General features: G+C 41.8%; 1 protein-coding gene across 3 annotated transcripts in view; it reads right to left on the reverse strand.

Annotated features, from left to right (window-relative positions):
* Window positions 1-5,877: 5,877 nt before the first annotated feature.
* Window positions 5,878-18,346, reverse strand: part of LOC147315180 (SPARC-related modular calcium-binding protein 1-like) — a 31,468-nt gene continuing 18,999 nt past the window's right edge. For 2 of the 3 annotated variants that reach the window (XM_086262443.1, XM_086262444.1), the window contains exons 2-11: window positions 18,164-18,338; window positions 17,479-17,703; window positions 16,737-16,790; window positions 15,779-15,826; window positions 13,078-13,158; window positions 12,675-12,867; window positions 11,639-11,697; window positions 11,310-11,403; window positions 9,781-10,127; window positions 5,878-6,578 (exon numbers count right to left, since the gene is read on the reverse strand). In XM_086262443.1, coding sequence (XP_086118569.1) covers window positions 9,797-10,127; window positions 11,310-11,403; window positions 11,639-11,697; window positions 12,675-12,867; window positions 13,078-13,158; window positions 15,779-15,826; window positions 16,737-16,790; window positions 17,479-17,703; window positions 18,164-18,338 — 1,260 coding nt within the window. In that variant the 3' untranslated portion in view covers window positions 5,878-6,578; window positions 9,781-9,796. Of the gene's footprint in view, window positions 6,579-6,682; window positions 7,023-9,780; window positions 10,128-11,309; window positions 11,404-11,638; window positions 11,698-12,674; window positions 12,868-13,077; window positions 13,159-15,778; window positions 15,827-16,736; window positions 16,791-17,478; window positions 17,704-18,163; window positions 18,339-18,346 lie in introns of all 3 variants that reach the window. The other variant, XR_015124765.1, reaches the window with a different exon arrangement.

Here is an 18,346-nt window from a genome sequence, read left to right on the forward strand (position 1 = left end):
TGATTTGAATGTAAGACAACACTGATCTCCTTATGAATCAGTTTTACTGAGACAATATTAAAGACTCCACTCCTCCGTGACTCCAAAGATTACATTGACTTTGTTTGCTAGACTGCTTAATTGGCATCAAAGTTTGGTTACATCATTATACTGTTGGATTAAATAATCAAAGCTCTCCAGTGATAGATGAAGGTACTGGCTCCACATGAGGACTCTGTATTACTGCTGTCTGTACAGAGGCTTCATCCCACACCTGGTACATTTGGTCACGTCCAGCTATTTGTTTCAGTCCAGAGCTCAAAGGAAACAGGAAGACTTCCTGTCATCATAAAGAACTAAAACATTCTGAGAATAATATGCCAATAAAGTTACCCTCAGATCTTTGTATTGTACCTGAAGGTAACTACATAAACTGCTTTACCGAGCAGTAAGAAGTTGGCATTTGTATAAATTCTCCAGATTTTAATGTAATAAAAGCTTTTTTGGTCTCATTGCTTTTCCCAGGTCCTCTGGTTTGTTCGAAGGTGTCACAGTCCCTGAGTTTGTGAAGCGATTTATGTTCAAATTTAGTGTTTTATTTTTCTTGGTGTCATTTATTAGATCTTTTCATTGGCCAGTGTTTGTATTTTCAATCCTAAAGTCCTTAAAGTCCAACCCTGGATTGGGTTTCTGTGTATCTTGCTTAGTCAGTATTTAATATTCTATTTACTAAGTTGTTGTTATTCCCTTTTGTTTACAAGGTTTGTTTATCTTTAATATTTTGTATAGGTTATTCATGGTTTATTTTCTACTCGTGTTATGTTGCGGCTGTGCGAGCAAATAGCAAAGGTGGACCCAAGTCTTTATTTGCATCCAAATGGTGGAAGTGAGTGCAGAGAGGTTGTGAGAGTTGTTGTAATAAGCTTAGAAAAAAACAAGATCCCATGTGAATGAGGTAGTGTAGATGAAGACTGAGGCTTGGATGGTGTCTGAGGTGGAGATGGGATTAGTCTGAAAGGAGAATGATGGAGAGCACAGATTTAAACCGTGCAAAGTGGAGGCTGAGTGGCTTAAAGAAAAAGCAGGCGAGGAGATGTTTGGACTAAAGTAATGATGTCAGTATTGAGATTGACAGCGTGGGAAGGTGGTAGTGATGTAAATAACAGAAAAGCAGCAAAACACCCAGGTGAAGGTGATGAAGGTGACGAACTATTGCAGTGAGTAGCTGTGCTTTAGATCAAGGCAAGATTGAGTTTCTGTGTAATTCAATGGTGCATTTGAGTAATCTCAGTCATCACTGAGCGTGCTCCTGTGACTGGCCAGCACGTTAGTGATGACTGGGAGGTATTGTCCTTATCTTAGACAATATCTGCCTCTCCGACACCAACTTCAGAGAGTCCGGCTCCAGAGTTGAGTCTGTTGGCATCCTGAACCATCAGCCTGCTGCCCCAGCATGCAACAGCATGGAGGATGGCACTGGCCACAACAGACTCGTCAAAAAACCTGAGCTTTGTCCGACAGATGGTAAAAGAATCTCAGCCGCTTCAGAAAATAGAGACGACTCTGGCACTTCCTGAGCAGTGCAGCTGTGCTTTTAACCCAGTCCGGTTTATTGTCAATAACATGACATGCCTAAATGAAATGTTATTGCAGTGTTGTGTTCTTAGTTTTAGTTACTTTTAGTTACTGAAAGGTGACTTTCATGTAGTATTTAAGTAGTTCTCTTTTGTGTTCCTTTCGGTTCTTGTCTCGTCTTTTGTGTCGATCTGATCCAGCTGTGCGTCCCAGCTGTTGTCGCGCTGCTCTTGTCTTATGTTCGCTGTGAGTTTCTCCTCCTAGTGGCCTGTGCCGTTTCTGTGAATCTGTTCCTTAGTTGAGCCTGAAAGTTTGGATTCTCTATACAAAACAGCAGTTTGGATCCACAATCTACTGTTTACACAGCTGAACATGACAGTAGGTATCAAAATGAGATGTCACACCTGTGTGATCAACATAGCTAGATTAATAACATACGAATACCCAAGTGCAGTACCTTACAGAGAATCACCCCACCAGCACCAAATCTACATGAAGGCAGTTGTTTTCAAAAAAATTGGCTCAAAAGCAGAATGAAGAGCTACGGACAGCTTGTCTATAGCTTCTGTTTCTCTGCCCAGTTGTAACATCTGGAACTAGCATAAAAATCCCCACATTTTTACAGCAGTGTAGAGAATCATCTCCGACACCTTATCAGACATTTAAGCGCATTTAACATTTAACAGTTAAATGTTTAACATTTAACACATTTAAAACATTTGACATTTAACACACAGCGCTCTGGCTTCCTGTGGTTCTGATCCAGTGTTTATTTTAAGCACGCCTCATTTTTCTCAGAAGACATGTTTGGTCTCAAAGTACCTCTGGGTTAGCTTGTCTGGATCTGTGCTAGCCAACTTCTTATGAAGATGACACTCGGGCAGACTAACCTTGTCACCATCAGGCACAGCCTCTGATGTCAACAAATGCACATATGATGAAGTTTTATTATGAGGAATAAATACAACTTCAGATAAAGTAAACACTCATGCACTTATGCAACGCAGTTATCATTATTACTGCAATAATACTGTATGGTTGTCACAAAATTCCACAGCACACCTGGATTTGCCTGACATCACTGGAGTTGGGCACCAGTGCAGTAATGCATATGCGTATGAGGATGGAAAGGAGGCAGCATTTCAGATCCATAAAAACGTGATCTAGCTCTAATTAGGGATGACGGCTTCTTCCTGTCTGTTAGTTTCGTCTACTGACCTCCGTACAATGATGTCAACCTCATCTCCTCATCAAATCACTATCAATCACAGGCATGTCACAACATGATTCAGTCAATTCATAATAAGACTGTGCTTCATACTGAAGCCACAGCAATTCCCACAGGAACTTTCCGAGGTCAGAGAAAACAGCAGCGCACTGAAGTAGCCAATTATTCCCACAATATTTTCTCAGGATGCTCTTGTACTTTGTGACTCTCCTGCTATTGATTTTCTCATAAATGCTGAATACCAATACTTGCTGATTAGTTTACTACCATTACTTTTGGTCAGCATTAAAAGATTGTAAATATATTACTGCAGCTACAAACTGAGGCAAGCCGTCTGACCACAGAGGCGGGGCGGCGTGCTGCACTGCAGTTTTGCTGATAATCATTTACACCAGTCCAAGGAGAGCAAGAACGCTTTCATCAGGGATGAGTCAGAGACACAGCACTCCAACAAATGGTTAATGAACATCCAGAGGGAGCTTACATTCTCCTGCTTGTCTCGAAATGTTTACAAGTGCACCCAGTACAAAGACATAATGAGATCAACTCTGGTTCCTGTGTCTCCCTGCTTGTTTTTGCCTGGTGGATCCCTGTTTGTGGATTATGTAAATTTTTTATTAGAGAACCAGATAAAGACTAAGGACAATACGCACGACGCAGAGGGCTAACAAAAGACAGGTGAACTCAATTTAGACGAGAACAGAGGGAACAAAGGACGAAAGTAAAAACTCCACATGAGGAACTAAACTGGAAAATTAAATGGGAAACAAACAAAGAACAAACTCTCCATACAGCGAACACGATGCAGACGGGGGTCCACAAAAGACCAGGCGCCAGGGTTACAACAGAAAAGGATGATTTGAATATTTGCTGGGATGTTGCTGGACTTCTGTAGTTCCTCATTTTGAATCATTTTAAGATGAGCAGTCGTAATGAGACATTTCCAAACATATGCTTTCTTGCAATCATCACTTATTGTGCAATATTGTATCAGATTTAATTAAAATTGTAGTCACAGTTAACATTATATATAACCAATCACCACACGGTGCATATTAGAGTTGTCTACATTTTGTTGTCATTGGCAGCATCAGGACCACACACTCTTTGCATCCTAACTGCTGTGCAAATGTCTGCGTTCTGCAAATTTGTGTGTGGATTTTTTTGTCAGAGTTGCAATCATGAGTCGACTGAGCTTCCATAAAAATCAGAGCCATGCAAGTTGATTCCCTCGGCTAATAATATATATGTGCAGTTGATTGCATGAGTGTGTTTGTCTTAACAGTTAGTGCTCGAGTCAGCATGTCTTTTATTATTAGGAACTGAATTTTGATGAGGTGGTAGATATGGATTTTAGTCGGATGAATTATAGATTGATCTCAGCATGTAAACATGTAGGGCACTGCTGTGTGTGTGTGTGTTGTGTGTGCTGAATTTCTTGGCAGATTGATGCCTGTGTGTGACCTGCAGGCTCTCGTTGTTAGTCATGGGCTCGGTGGAGCACTCCGCTCTCAGTGTGTAACCTTGGGAGGAGCATACACACCCTTTGCAAGCTCCCACTCTACCAAATAAAGCCCTATACATTTAAATGCAGCAGCTCATCTATAATTCATATCAATACCATGTCATGTAAACAATCTATATCAAGGTCCTGCCTCTGATGCCCGGGGCACTGCTCGTTTCCATCTCGTGAGCAGTTTGTATTATGATAAAATCTATGCCTGTGTCTTTATGGAATCGTGCAGTGTTTCCCTGTCTGCTCTGCTGAGGCTGGGATTATCAGGGTGTGTCTTTGGAGCAAGACTGCAGGAGGTTTCCTCTCCTGCCGGAGGTGCTGCTCGTAAAGCTGCCCTAGAGCCAGAGCGCCATCTGCTGGTCAAATAAACAAAGCGAAAGAGGCCGAGGTGTGGTCTGCAGAAGCTGGATTCGAAATGTGAAGTGAAAGATTAATAAGAGCTTTTGAGAGTTGTCCAGGTGTCCCCAGGCTGTGGTTCCCATTACGGAAGTCAGATCACCTCCAAGAGATCATAAGATTAATCTGATGGGCCAGAGGACCATCAGATTAATCTTATGAAGGATGAGAGAGAAAATCGAGGCTGTAATCCGCACTACAAAATGACATTATCCTGACTTTTATTCAATTCAATTTTATTTATATAGCCACTTTTATCACATAATTCCTTTTGTGAAACACATTATAGTTCACATCCTCAGGCTTTGTCAGTGTTATGAAAGGATTCAAATCTGTTACTTTAAGGATTGTACTTCATATTATAGGATGTCTAATTTGAATCAGTGAAACCTTCACTTTATCTGTACCTTTAGTTCCTCAGAGGAAAAGTTACAATGTACCAAGCAATTTCTCAAGCAGAAAGCATCACTCCGTCGTTCTTCTAGATTACTCTGAATAAGATTTTGTGTATTTAAAAAAAGGTTTCTCTGCACTGAAAACTTGCAGTGAATAGTTTCTCTACTGAAGTGAGCTTTATTATTAAAAAGTCACACAAACTCTGATATTACTATTTGTCAGGTCAGGTCACCTTTGAATGTGGCTCAGATACATAAATTCAGATTGACATCTCGATGCCTTGACCTCGAGCAGAACAATCGCACAGAGCTTTCATGCTGTGTCGTCTTGATGTGGCACGGCTCAGCACTTCTTTCAGGATAAGATCCTTAAACAAAAATGGTGGACGGTGTCCTCACTGCTGCATATTTCCAGCATTTCCAGTCTAAGGTATGTTTGTGAAACTGGCACAAAGTCGCACAGGAAAGCACATCATCTCCTCCGGCTGCTAGGAAGCCGCGGGACCTTGTTAATCTCCCGTCGAAATACATTTAGCCTCAGTGATGACCTGAGACGGGCACTAATGCAGGATGGGAAATAAGTTTTACTTGACTGTTATGAAAGATGCTATTCCTCTGTTGTTTCCTGTTTATCTGTTGATTAGTTTATTAGGGGACAACAACTCGGGCAGCTGTTGCTGTGGAAACCAACGGGCCTCCTGTTAGACCTAATGAAGGACACGGCGGCTCCATTGATAACCACCGAGTCTGAGATGCCGAGACAGCGTTCACACGTATGACTGCTGAGATGAATAAAAATGAGATGACAAATTTATTGAAATTTACAAACAGCAAAAACATGAAGGTTGAAGTTACATCCATCCATCACACCTGTTTTTCCCTTTTTAAACTCACAATTACTTAGTAGAAAATGCTGTGAGTCGATGATGTGGTCTGAAAATACAACTTAACGAACAAATTACAAAAGTACATATACTTATGTATACATGTGTTAATATATACTGTCAGTATGTGTTGTAACAAAGTATGTACAAAGAAGAAGAGATGCAGGCTCGGGAAGTAAAAGACACATAAGATTAATGAAAAGAGAAAAAGGAAAGCAGTAACTGAATAAATTAAGGTTTCTTGGTGTTATTGGTCTGGAATCACGAGCAAAAGTCAGCCAAAAAGAATCAAAGCTGAACCCCTGGATGGCTCTGCAGGGTGTGAAACAGCAGAGGACACTGAGCTGCAAGTGGCTGAGAATGGATCAGATTACTGTAGTGGTTGTCTGGAGTGCCAATTGTATCTGAGCTGGAGGTTGCACATTAAAACCTCCCCCTGCTCCACCCCACAGCGATAGTGTCAGGAATTTGCGACCATGTAGGAACAAGTGGGCGACAGAACAGATCTTCCAACCCCAACGATGGCGCTTCTATGACTTAATCACTAAAACGAGCTGCCTTTTGATGTCAGCTGATTTGTCTCGTTGCTCTCGGTCGCTTTGACTCTGAAAGAGAACCAAAAAAATGGGAAAGAGAAATGAAGGGTAGGAAAATAAAGACAATAGAATCACATCAATGGAAACTATTTTTCAACTCTAGCCTGTTTTACCGAGCTCAGCAGAGTGACGGGTCCACTGGCAGCGTGTCTGGGGAGTCGGCTCCTCCATCACTACTGGAGGTCACTGCTATCTCTCCCAGACACATGTTAGTTCAATGCCCCATGTGCCTCTCTTTATCCTGTCTTTCTCTTCATCTCTGAATTAGCAGCTGCTCCTCAGTCCACTTGCCTCTGTCTGCCACCTGCCAGTTCTTATCTTTGCACTTCACCTTGCTGCTCTGCTTGTCCTCTTGCTGACTTCCACTTTTCATAGTTTCTGCAGTGATTCTTACTGCCCTTCCCGTCCCTGTTGTTGCCTTTGTGCAGAACCTAATTTCACCAGTGTGTCCTCCTGTTCATAAAGCAAGACTTTTAGGTCATCCAGACTCGAGGCCTGTTTCCTCGTATCCACTCTATATTCCTGCTCTTGCATCTCTTCAGCCACTGCTGCTTTCTAATGCTATACAATCTCTACAGTCACACTTCATTGACGCCGAGGCTGCCCACAGGTCTTTCTCACTGCTGTTCCTCAAATGAGATTACACTTGTGTCATTCAGTCTAACTATTATGGCTGAGTCATGCTCGAGTAAATATACAACAACAACCTCAACTAAGAATTATCAATTTTTGATTGATAATCAGTTGTTACCGACCTCCGCCTCTGGGGAACTACTTTCAATTCCAAGGAGACTGCACAGATCAGCTGGTGTGAGGCAACGTTTCTCCAAACAAGCCCAATCTGACTGACTGACTGCCGTCACTTTCATACAGATCGGTGAAGGTTTGCAAATGATAACAATGGATTGCATTTATATAGCGCTTTACAATTCCACTATTCATTCACACGCTGGTGGAGGCAGCTACAGTTGTAGCCACAGCTGCAGACTGACAGAAGCGAGGCTGCCATATCGCGCCATCGGCCCCTCACCAGTGGGCGGTAGGTGAAGTGTCTTGCCCAAGGACACAACGACCAAGACTGTCCGAGCCGGGGCTCGAACCGGCAACCTTGCGATCACAAGACGAACTGCCAACTCTCAGGTCAGGTCAGCTGACGTGTCACTGACGATGTCAGTCTAGACTTTAAATGGGATCCTTGTAGCTGCTCTAATCTTGTATTTTCAACATTATTTCTAAATAATATGGTACTTTGATAACTCTGCCAGTGAAATCTTGGAAAAATAAACTGAAGTTTTCAGTTTACACAAAATATATAAAATGATCTACAGGATGTTTGCAGATACAGTGAGAAAATGCTGCTGTTCTCTGTCATCCGTCCTTCACTGTATAATCGTGTTTTTCATGCTTGTCGGTGGAATCAGCAACATGATTTAAGATCTCCATATGAACCAGATGTTTTGTTTACATCAACAGAAATGACAGAAAAATCCAGGCAGAGAAAGACGGAATATCGAGCTTATGACCCTTACAAACTTATAATAAATCCCAGACTCGTGTTGCTATAACTAAGAAAAACACACACACTGGTCGAGCTGTCACTGCCGTCTGCGGTGGGCTGATTAGTGAATCGCTGTCACCACCGAGCTGTGACTGATAGCCCCCTGACAAATGGGCCTTTTCACCTCGACCACCGTTTGTTTTCGTTTTACGAAGGTACATAAACACTCAGACATCGTGGGTGTAATTTGTCTCGCTGCCAGCCCAAACTGCTCGGCTCCCCTTAGATCAACAGCCTGAAAAGGAGAGAAAAGACGCTTTTACCTCAGCCAGCAGACCAATGAGGAGGCTGGTTAACAGCCGTGTGAGAGAGAGAGACAGCTGTGAAAACTGAGACGAGAACAACTCTGCGTTATCCCACTGCTGCTGAAATATCACCAGGTATATTAGGTAGGTATATTCTGCTGCTTCTACTTTTACTTATCTAAATCCTGCTACCACTAACTGCTCAGTACCACTGAAACTGGAGTTATACTACTGTGATTATGCCACAGCAGAGGCGTAGGCTGTTTCATGGATGGATTTGCTTTCCCAAAATAACTACAAGTTGCAGCTTCTTAGCAGTAATAAGAAGCTGCAAGAGGAAACAATCAGCAGAGGAAACAATGAAACTGAATTTAATAAGATGTAATTGTATCCTGTTTGTTCCTTTTCTAATGCGCAGCTCATATTCTGCCCACGCAGACATGTTTTCTTATTTTCATAGCTCTGATAATCTGTGTATTAGCTCGACATTCATCAACTCTCAGACCAACACGAGCTGCTTAGTTTCAGTTGGGGTGACTGAAGTAGACAAAAGAGACTGGAAATAAGAAAAAAGAGGAAATATTAAATTATAAAGCAACGATCAGAGCTGTAAACTAGCTGCCATCCAAACCATACAACTTAAAAAACACTTCCAAAACATTGTGCTAACCTGAAGACAAAAGGAAACATGGAGACATTCCCACTCTGTGACTGTGTTTCTAAACTATGGCACATGACGAGCATGAGCCGAAAACGATCACTTCATCAACCTGGCTGGAGAAACGTATCAAATGAGCTTCATGCAGCATGAGCGGGTTCGCACTGAGCAGCAGCTGGAGTGAGAACAGAGACTCTGCTCCCTGTCGTTGCACCTGTCCTTAATCAGGCCGATCGGTTCAACGGCTCCGAAGAATTGGTGCATTCACAGCGTGTGCTCTACTCTCTGCTAGACTGCACCGGCGAGCTCAACGTGTTATTTTGAAACAAGCTGAGCTGCTGTTTTATTGAACTGTGTCATGGTCTAAGTGAACTTTGATTATATTCTGTTTTTACGGGCAGCAGTGTGAAGGTTAGCGTCAGCTCGATGGAGGTTAAGCATGTGCAGTACGTCGTTAGGGCGCGTAGAGCTGCCGTTCCTATAGTCTACCAGCCTTTCCCTGAATTTCTTCTCTTCCCACTGTCATTATCTTAAAGGGAAAATCTGTTCAAGTTCAAATCTGTGGCAAACAAGAAACATGTAATGAGTAAAAAGGCCAGCTGTATTAGATATATTCAGATTTATCTTATTTTTTCACAGAGCACAGAAAGTTAAGCAAGGGTGATGCAAATCATTCCCAACAAGAGGTACAAGTTAGAAAAAATTAGAAATGATTAGCTTAACCACTGGGTTTATACTGCAGTCGCATACCTGACGGTAAGCCTCCTCAGAGAGCCAGACACACCCTCAGCTCCTCTAACGTTAGGCTTCGGTCTCGATCGCTGTCGCAGTACTGGGCGAACTTCTTAGCACAGCGTCGTGGCTTCAGTCTGCGCCGCAGGAACTGACGGAGGGGTCGAGCCTCACGCTCACTGAGCCACCCGTCGGAGTCCACGTCCAGCTGACTAAAGTGCCACTGCAGCACCACCTCTGGCCTAGAAGACTCTGCAGCATCAGCGGAGGCATTATCCAGAGAGGAGGAAGATGATGAAGGAGCCACAGAGGGTGGAGGGTTTGAAGTGGGCGAAGGAGCACTGGAAGGATCTGTGTTTGAGTCTCTGATGGAAAGAAGCGGCACAAAAACCCAAGAGATGAGACACTTTGCTGGTGTAAAGGACGCCACCTCATTCAGGTTCTTTTTTCAAATCACTTTTCACAGAAAACACATTTAAAGAAACAGTTCTGTGTGACAAAATAGTGAAAAACTTAAATTTGAAAGTCACTCAAACCTTAAAATCACTGTTAGCATCACAGAGAGCAAGTCTGGAATGAATAAAACGGCAAAGCCAAAGTTATCGTGAAGAAATATGCTGGAGCTGAAAATCTGTGCATGTTTGGTGGAGAATAATAAAGTGGGTGAAGGATGGGACACAGATGCATGAAAAGCATGAACCTGAAGAAGTGAGCCAACAACATGTTTGTAAACTGAGACTGAGGAGCAGATGGAAAGAATGAGGTAAGTGCTGATTGGCAAACGCAGGAAAACAGATGGGAATATTCCGTTCTGTTCTTCCTGCAGGTTATCAGGTGCTTGATCAAATCTGCACTGTTCACCGATGTGTGAAACTGGTTTTCATTTTCAATTCTGCGTACCATCTCAGCACTGCAACACACCGGAGGAATCGCTATCAGCTCCTGCTGTGCAACAGGTGGCACATTACACACCTGAGACGGAAGAATTTCTCTTGATTTAAAGCAGATCTACAGGTTTCACGTTGTACGAGCACGCAGGCACAGAGCGGACATAATGCAAATTTATGGTGCGAGTCTGAAGCCTGTTCCATTTCACAAAATCAAAACATATTTAAATAATACAAACACAGCCTGCTTAGTTCGTAGGGGTCTTCTAAACGGATGTCTGCTTATTGAGAAATGATTTTTATCTGAGATAACTGTGCCATCTACTGTTTCCACCGTATATTTCCTAAATCAGTGCCTGCTTACTCCAATATACTTGCACATTAGTCAGTTTTCTCTCTACAGAGAGGTATATTGAAATTTCAGGCACTAAGACAAACTTCCACATGTAGACACTTTGGGACTCTCAGAAACTCGACCTGCTACAGACATGTTGTTCATTTCTATTTAGAGATTCTGACATGAGAGTACGTGCAGATGATGAAAAAGTGAGTAAATAACAATTTCAGACACAGCCTGAGATGTTACTGTGAGTTTCACAGAAGATCATTAATCACTGCTGCACTCGTCACCCCCCTGCTGTCTACAGTATCCAGACTTACTGGTAGGGACTCTGACTCCCAGCATGCTGTGCTTCCACCTGCAGCGCTCTGACCAGACTCTGAAGGAACTTCTTCTTACGAGCTCCAGGACACCCTGTGAGATCAGAGTAAAGACTGTAACCTGAATGATATGAACATCATCGGCCTCCACATGACATCAGACACGTAACAAATGGCCTATATATAGTAAACAGGATGAGAAATTCACATCTGGGCAAACTGCTTTTCAGTTATTTTGGCTGAAAATGGAAAATGTGTGAGATGTTTACAGGATGCTTTAAATCTGTATATTTTTTGTTTTTCCACCAATCAGAAACTTTCATATTTACCAGGCAGAGGTTTCTCCAGTGAGGCAGCCTCTGCCCTAGTGCAGTCCGGGATTTGATTCCTGTGAACACACACACACACACACACACACACACACACACACACACACACACACACACACGATCATCACATATAAAGTCAACCAAATTGGAAAATGTGAAAAAAATAACATCAAAAAGGACTTAATGTAAAAAACAGGGTTTGGGTGGAATCACTGATCACATTTTCATGGAACTACACATTAAAATAAAAACTCTATATGGCTCATCTCACTTCATGATTTATTTTTAGCTTTTTATTGTTTATTAATGCGACGAAGCCCCAGCTGAGTATTGTGAGCGCTGTCATCTCGGTCCTTTGAAACCAGACTGAAACCAGCAGCTGAGACTCTAAACTCCTGGTTTACTGAGGTCACAGAGGGACTGAGCAGTAGAATTTGAATTAATAAATGCAAAATATGACTGGCACTTCTTTTCATGTACACAAATCTGATGCTTTGATTTGTTTTGTGTGCTAAAGGGGGAAACAGCTGTTTGATTTAATTGGCTGACAGTGATTTCTATTTACAGAATTACAAGTCCAACCACATAAAGTGCTTAGACATTAGATAGAAAAATTTTAAAAAACGCATTAGGCCTAAGGGAGTTTATTCTCACATCAGTGAACCAAAACCATCACAAGAAAACATCCACCAGTTCACTCCCAGGAGTTTGAAAGCAGCTGTGCAGCAACAACGCTGATAAAGCCCCTCGAGAACAGGAAAGTCTGACCATAATTTATTCTGATTTGCTCTGTGTCTTTCCTTTAAGGCAAATCCACCTAGGGAGCAGTGACAGTAATTGGTGTAAAATTATATGATTAACATGAAATGCTTCTGTGACTGCAAAACCAGTCAAATCTGACGACTGGAAGGGAGGACAGGGGATAAGAGGAGCGAAAAAAAAAGAAAAGACAGTAAAAGAGAAAGTTTTTAAAAGGAATAACAGTCAAGTTTCCAACACACTAATGAGCTAAATAACGAACAAACAGATTTCTTACCGTGCTGAGGTGCCTGGTCGTGGCCTCCCAGTGTCCACTCTGACACACCAGCAGTAACCTGTAGCAGTGTGGCACTGCACGGGGCTGTAACGCCCATCTGCAGTGCATTCTGGGATGAAACGCTCATCCTCCCGGGCTTGACGAGTCTGAGAGAGCAGAGACGCTCGCTCACGCTGACAAGTCTGAGGATTGTCTGCGCACACACACACACACACACACACACACACACACACACACACACACACACACACACACACACTTATTCTATATCAAAACAATTCTGTAAAGTTACATAAAATACACACAAAGGCTGTTTAAAATATGTGGAATGAAACTTTAAGCGTTAAAAGAAGAGTACATATATGAGAATACATATACATATATAAACATATACGACTCTTACCAGGAGGTCGTCTGAGTGAGCGGTTTCCTCGTGACTCAGAGTTCATCAGGATGGTCACCCAGAAAGGAGGCGCCGTCAACTCTGAATGAGAATAAAACAGCTTTCAAATAAGATTTCAGAGTATTTCCCTTTTTCTTAGAGGTCGTTCAGCTGAATATCTGCTACAATAACACAACGTGACATGAAAAAAAACTGCATCCAGTATACGTATGTGTTATATTTATATTATATTATATTTCAAGTACACTAGGAGGAACACAGAGCTTTTCCCTTTATCAAAACATCCCCACTGTTTAACACCCAGGACTGACCCAAATATATCTTAACGTAAACCGAAAGCGAATTTTTGGGCCACAAAAGGGAACAAGCTGCAAACAGCCACTGACAGGTCATCGGTGTACAAGTCGACATTTGCTTTCTGTATCCCACAAACACACACATCCACTGTGTTACTCTAAACTCATGAGGACTTATCTCTGTAGCTGCTCAGTGCTTTTTATCTTCACCATGTTGTTTGCTTCTGAGTAATATTATGTGGGGTTTGTTTAATTCTTTAAGACCTACCATAGAACCAAGTCCGCCAGAGGTTATATTATATTTTAACATGCTGTGGAGCCATTTTTGGGAGCATTTCAAGTTGATATACATCAATACAACCATTATAGCCCAAATTTAAATAATATGTATGCATTAAGTGCATAGTAATTACATAAATTGCAAAAAAGTGCAATAAACTACAAAAAAATTTAAAATCATTTTTGCTTTTTTAACATATATTTCTAGTTAGAGAAATTTAAGAGGCTTATCCCTCAAAACTGTAAATACAAAAAAGTTGCACAAAATAGTTTCCCACCACAGGAAATTTATTTTGAGTGTCTTCATAGTTTTATTTTTGAAATACACCAATTTTTATATACTGCAGGAAAAACGAAAATAAATATTATAGTGCAAATTTGCAAAAAAAAAAAAGCAGCATATGCATCAAAATAAACTATTTCCAGCAGTGCAATATGAGTCCTAAGCATCCCAGAAACGACACAGAAAGTCATAAAGTCAAACATAACTTTTAAAAACACAAGTACAGGCTCATGAGGCCCTGATGGTAAAAAAAACTACCGTAATTGTCGGGCTATAAGCCGCTACTTTTTGCACAAGCTTTGAACCCTGCGGCTTTTAGTCAGGTGCGGCTTTTCTATGGATTGTCCATGATTTTTGTGATATCGTAAGACGATTTGTTTTGTTTGTTCCGCTGTTGTACGGCACTACGTTGCCTGGCGGAAGGATCGGGGTTCAAGAGTGGTATGTTAGTCACATGTCCGTCCGCCAGGCAACGTAGTGCCGTACGAAGTAGCGCGAAAAACAAACTTCAAAGTAGCGCTACGCATTCAGCGGGAGGCGTGGATGATGAGCGGCGATAAACTTGCGAAAAGCAAGTTATGCCCAACTCCACCGGTGGATTCTGACAGCGTGGAAAAGTGCGAAAACATCCACGATCACCAACGGATTTTGAAGGGCTGGACTGCTGCATGATGGAGAGGACACCGCCACGGCCCTTCAGAGGGTGTTCGACTCTGACACTGACAACGAGGATTTCTTTGGTTTTGAAAGTGACAACGAAGGAGAGAAGCGGAGAGTGGATGACGAAGCCATCCTGAGCCTGTTCGTTTCCGACATTGGAGAAGAGGACTTTGGTGGTATTAGAGCGCAGGAAGAAGAGAAAGATGGTGAATGACTGACTTTTCTTCTTGTTAAAGCCGTGTCGCTGCACCTGAGCCTAAAAGGTAGTCCGAATCTATTTTTCTGGTGTGCTGTAGGTTACTGTTATGTACTACATGTGCAAATATGTACCCATAACTTGTTTTTCAAAATATTAATAAAAGGGGTGTGTCTCCAAACAGCCATCTCTTTCCTGACAATTCCCTTTGTGCATATTCGCTTACATATGATAAGTCAACATTGAAACACCTGCGGCTTTTAGTCAGGTGCGGCTAATGTATGTACAAAACAGGATTTTCCCCTGATTTTAGCTTGTGCGGCTAATATTCAGGTGCGCTTTGTAGTCCGGGAAATACGGTACATTTCCGCAAAATGACGTCCCTTCCGGTTTCGGGCAGGACATGGTGGACATACGATAGTTCGCGCTGATGGCTTTAAAGGGTTAAAGACCTTTTTCTCAAGAACCAGTGCCATGTTACATATTATATATTATATTATGTTAAATCTGATGCTGTCAAAAAGCAATGAGCAGCACTGTCACATTGTAGTTGTTATTAAAAAAGGGAAAGTTTGGAAAGTTAAAAATGTTAAGGAGGGTTGAAACAGAAAAGACTTGACCCGGGATCCTCTGCTGTATCGTCAGTGTGTTATATGGTTTTGTTTGAAACAAATTAAAACCCATACATGTAAAATGATAATCAATTTATTTTTTACATTTGTTAGAAGATTCAATATATACCCCAGTTCCTAAAAAAAAAAAGTAATTTTCTGAGTCCTGTATGTGATGTATGTTTCAAGTTTTTCCACTTTACAAAACATGAAAATTAGCTTTCTGTTCCTCACTTACAGCTAATCTTTAATTGAAACTGACGTGCTGGTATATAAATGACATGTAGTGAGCTTCACAGTGGTTAATCATAGCAGCTATGTTCTGCCCACGTATGCATTAAAATTTCTTTAGTAGAAGAGGTTTTTATTTTCTCACCTGCAGGTTTTCTAGGGTCCAGCGTAGGTCCAGGTCCAACGTCTCCATCTGAAATAAAAGAAAACAGAGTGAATGGAAGAAGAAGAAGATGGGGGGATAGTTTGGACAGATGGAGGAAAGCATGTGAAAAAGCAGAGAAAGGAAATTATGAAATCGGGTATGTTCCACCTTGAGATTTATACAGCGAAGAGGTCCATAAATATTAGTTACAATCTAAAAACTTAAAACACAAACACAATACAATAAATACTTTAAATTTAACAAGAAACTTAGAGGAAGTGCTACATTTCTACATGACACTGCAGAGCAGCTCAACAAACCTTTACCAAAAATCCTCAGTTGCATCTGTAAGGGGACAAAACTTTTATAAACCCATAAAGGCTCACGAAAACTACACTTATGCTGCCAGTATAAGATTTTGCAGCAGCACGTAGTAGAGTTATGTATGCCAGACTGGACAAGAGCATAAACCTGATGGGGACTGCTGCTTTAGAAAATCTGAATGTCAGAGTAAATGACCTTTAAATTAGAGCAGACCAAACCTGGCAACCTTTTCTGACTTGGAGTGGAATATCTCGGAGACGTTATGGAGCATTAGGTTTGTTTTCCTCTTGGGTGAGTTTTTTGGTACTATTTTTATGTTTTATAATGTAAAGAAGTAAAAAAGGACCCAAAAAAGAATGAGAGTAGAGGGAAAAATCAGACAAAGAGGCATTTTTAGAGTCTTGGCATGTGAAGTGCTCTGTGAATTATTAAGTCCCTGCAGATGTGTCTGGCAGAGAAACAAGCAGCGTGTGATGCCAGGAAAAGGCAGAACGAAGGACAAATGAGAAACATACAGACACACATCTAACCTGTAGTGAATGAAACATATGAGTGTGTGCACACTGTGCTCCACAGTTATTTTAAAGCAAGGACAAAACTGCCTTTGTGCAATTTAAATAAAGCGTCTTCTTACCTTTGACTGGAGTTGCATCTGTATCGGTGATCTGAACGAGCTTGGTGAGGTGATCTGTTCAGAATAACAGGCACAGCTCAGAGTGGGCAACAGACTAAAGTTCAACATTCGTTCTGAAGAATTAGAGGACTTCCACCTTTTCAGGCCTACACACAGCCTTGGCTGTTGTTTGCATGTATCCTCGAGTGCTGGTGTATCTGTATTTCTCTGACATCAACAGTGAAACTGAGCCATTGTTGTTACACTTGGAGCTGATAAATACCGAACAATCGCTACTTTTACTGAAATGCATGAAACCAGAAGACTTCACAACCAAGTCCACGCACAGACTGTTAGTGCTCTATTAGTGTAGACTATTTCCTGCTGTCTGATACATGTGAGAAACTGTCACTTATGTATGAAAAGAGCTTAAGAAAATTACTCCTTCATTCTCTGCTGCAGGTAGCAACATGTATGCTGGTAAAGTAGTCCATGCAAACAAAAATACTCGAGTTTCATTACAAAGTAAAGCAGTTTTAATAAAAGACATCAAAGAAAACCCTGAATACAGTAAATAAGGCAAATTAAATCAGTGCTTCCATACGTGACATGTGAGCTCACCAAAATACATCAAATACATGCATTAGAATAGCATTTTTTTAACATACATAAAAATGCTATTTTAAAGTCCTTCACAGTTAAGTTGTTTTGTTTTGGGGTTTTTGCCAACAATCTGTAATACTTTGAATAAAACATAACTGACCGGTGCAGTTGGGGATCACATGGAGGGCCGTGGTACCACTGACAGGTTTGCCATCAGGCGTGGAGCACCAGCAATATCCGGTCTGGTTGTGGCACTGTATGGGCATGAAGTGACCTTCGGGACCGCACGCAGGCACAAAAACTGCAGCTGCAGGACTACCACGGCTGCGGGCTCTGGCCTCAAGGCCCTGAGCTCGGGCCAGCTGGCATTTAGTCTGCAACGGATCTAAAACAGAGGAAATTAGTATCCATGTGTGCTGCTATAGATGGGAAGAGTGGAAATCATGAATCCTGATGACACAGATGTGCATACCGTTGCTCTGCCGACCAATAAAAAGTAGTCATTGTTAATTTAAGAAGAATGTTTCTATTGACTGAGTTGATTCACTTGGGAAGAACATTTTAAGCTGATTGAATGAAGGACAGGAGCACAGTGGTGTCCGTTTATTTATGCTCCCGGTTTAAGATTAAAACAGTCATTAAGAGCAGGCAGAGGTGGCAGGAAACTACAGCTGATTAATAACAGGCGTCTTTTTGTACTCGTGATATAAAGCAGCTCAAATTCAGATAGAAACATGAGAAAAGTTTATTTCAGTTCAGATTTTTTAAGCCAGTAAACTCACCACCAGAGCATCATGGGAAACATTAAGAACAGCTTGTGATGATGTCGCTGTAAAGCCCTGTACCTGCACAGTGTCCCCGTGGGACGTGGCGGAGCTGTGTGTTGATGCACTGTGCCCTCTGAAAGGCACACAGCGATTTATACAGCCTGCCATTGCTGCCACACACAGGTCTGTGGCGCCCCCTCTGGCAGTCCAGCACACAACCACGAGGCCACATGTTCTCTGTGATCAGGAAGGGCTGCAAAC

The sequence above is a fragment of the Aulonocara sp. 'chitande type north' Nkhata Bay genome, linkage group LG14, assembly GCF_057382095.1.
Source record: "Aulonocara sp. 'chitande type north' Nkhata Bay isolate Kocher_YH1m ecotype deep benthic linkage group LG14, A_spYH_male_GT1.1, whole genome shotgun sequence".
NCBI lineage: Eukaryota > Metazoa > Chordata > Actinopteri > Cichliformes > Cichlidae > Aulonocara > Aulonocara sp. 'chitande type north' Nkhata Bay.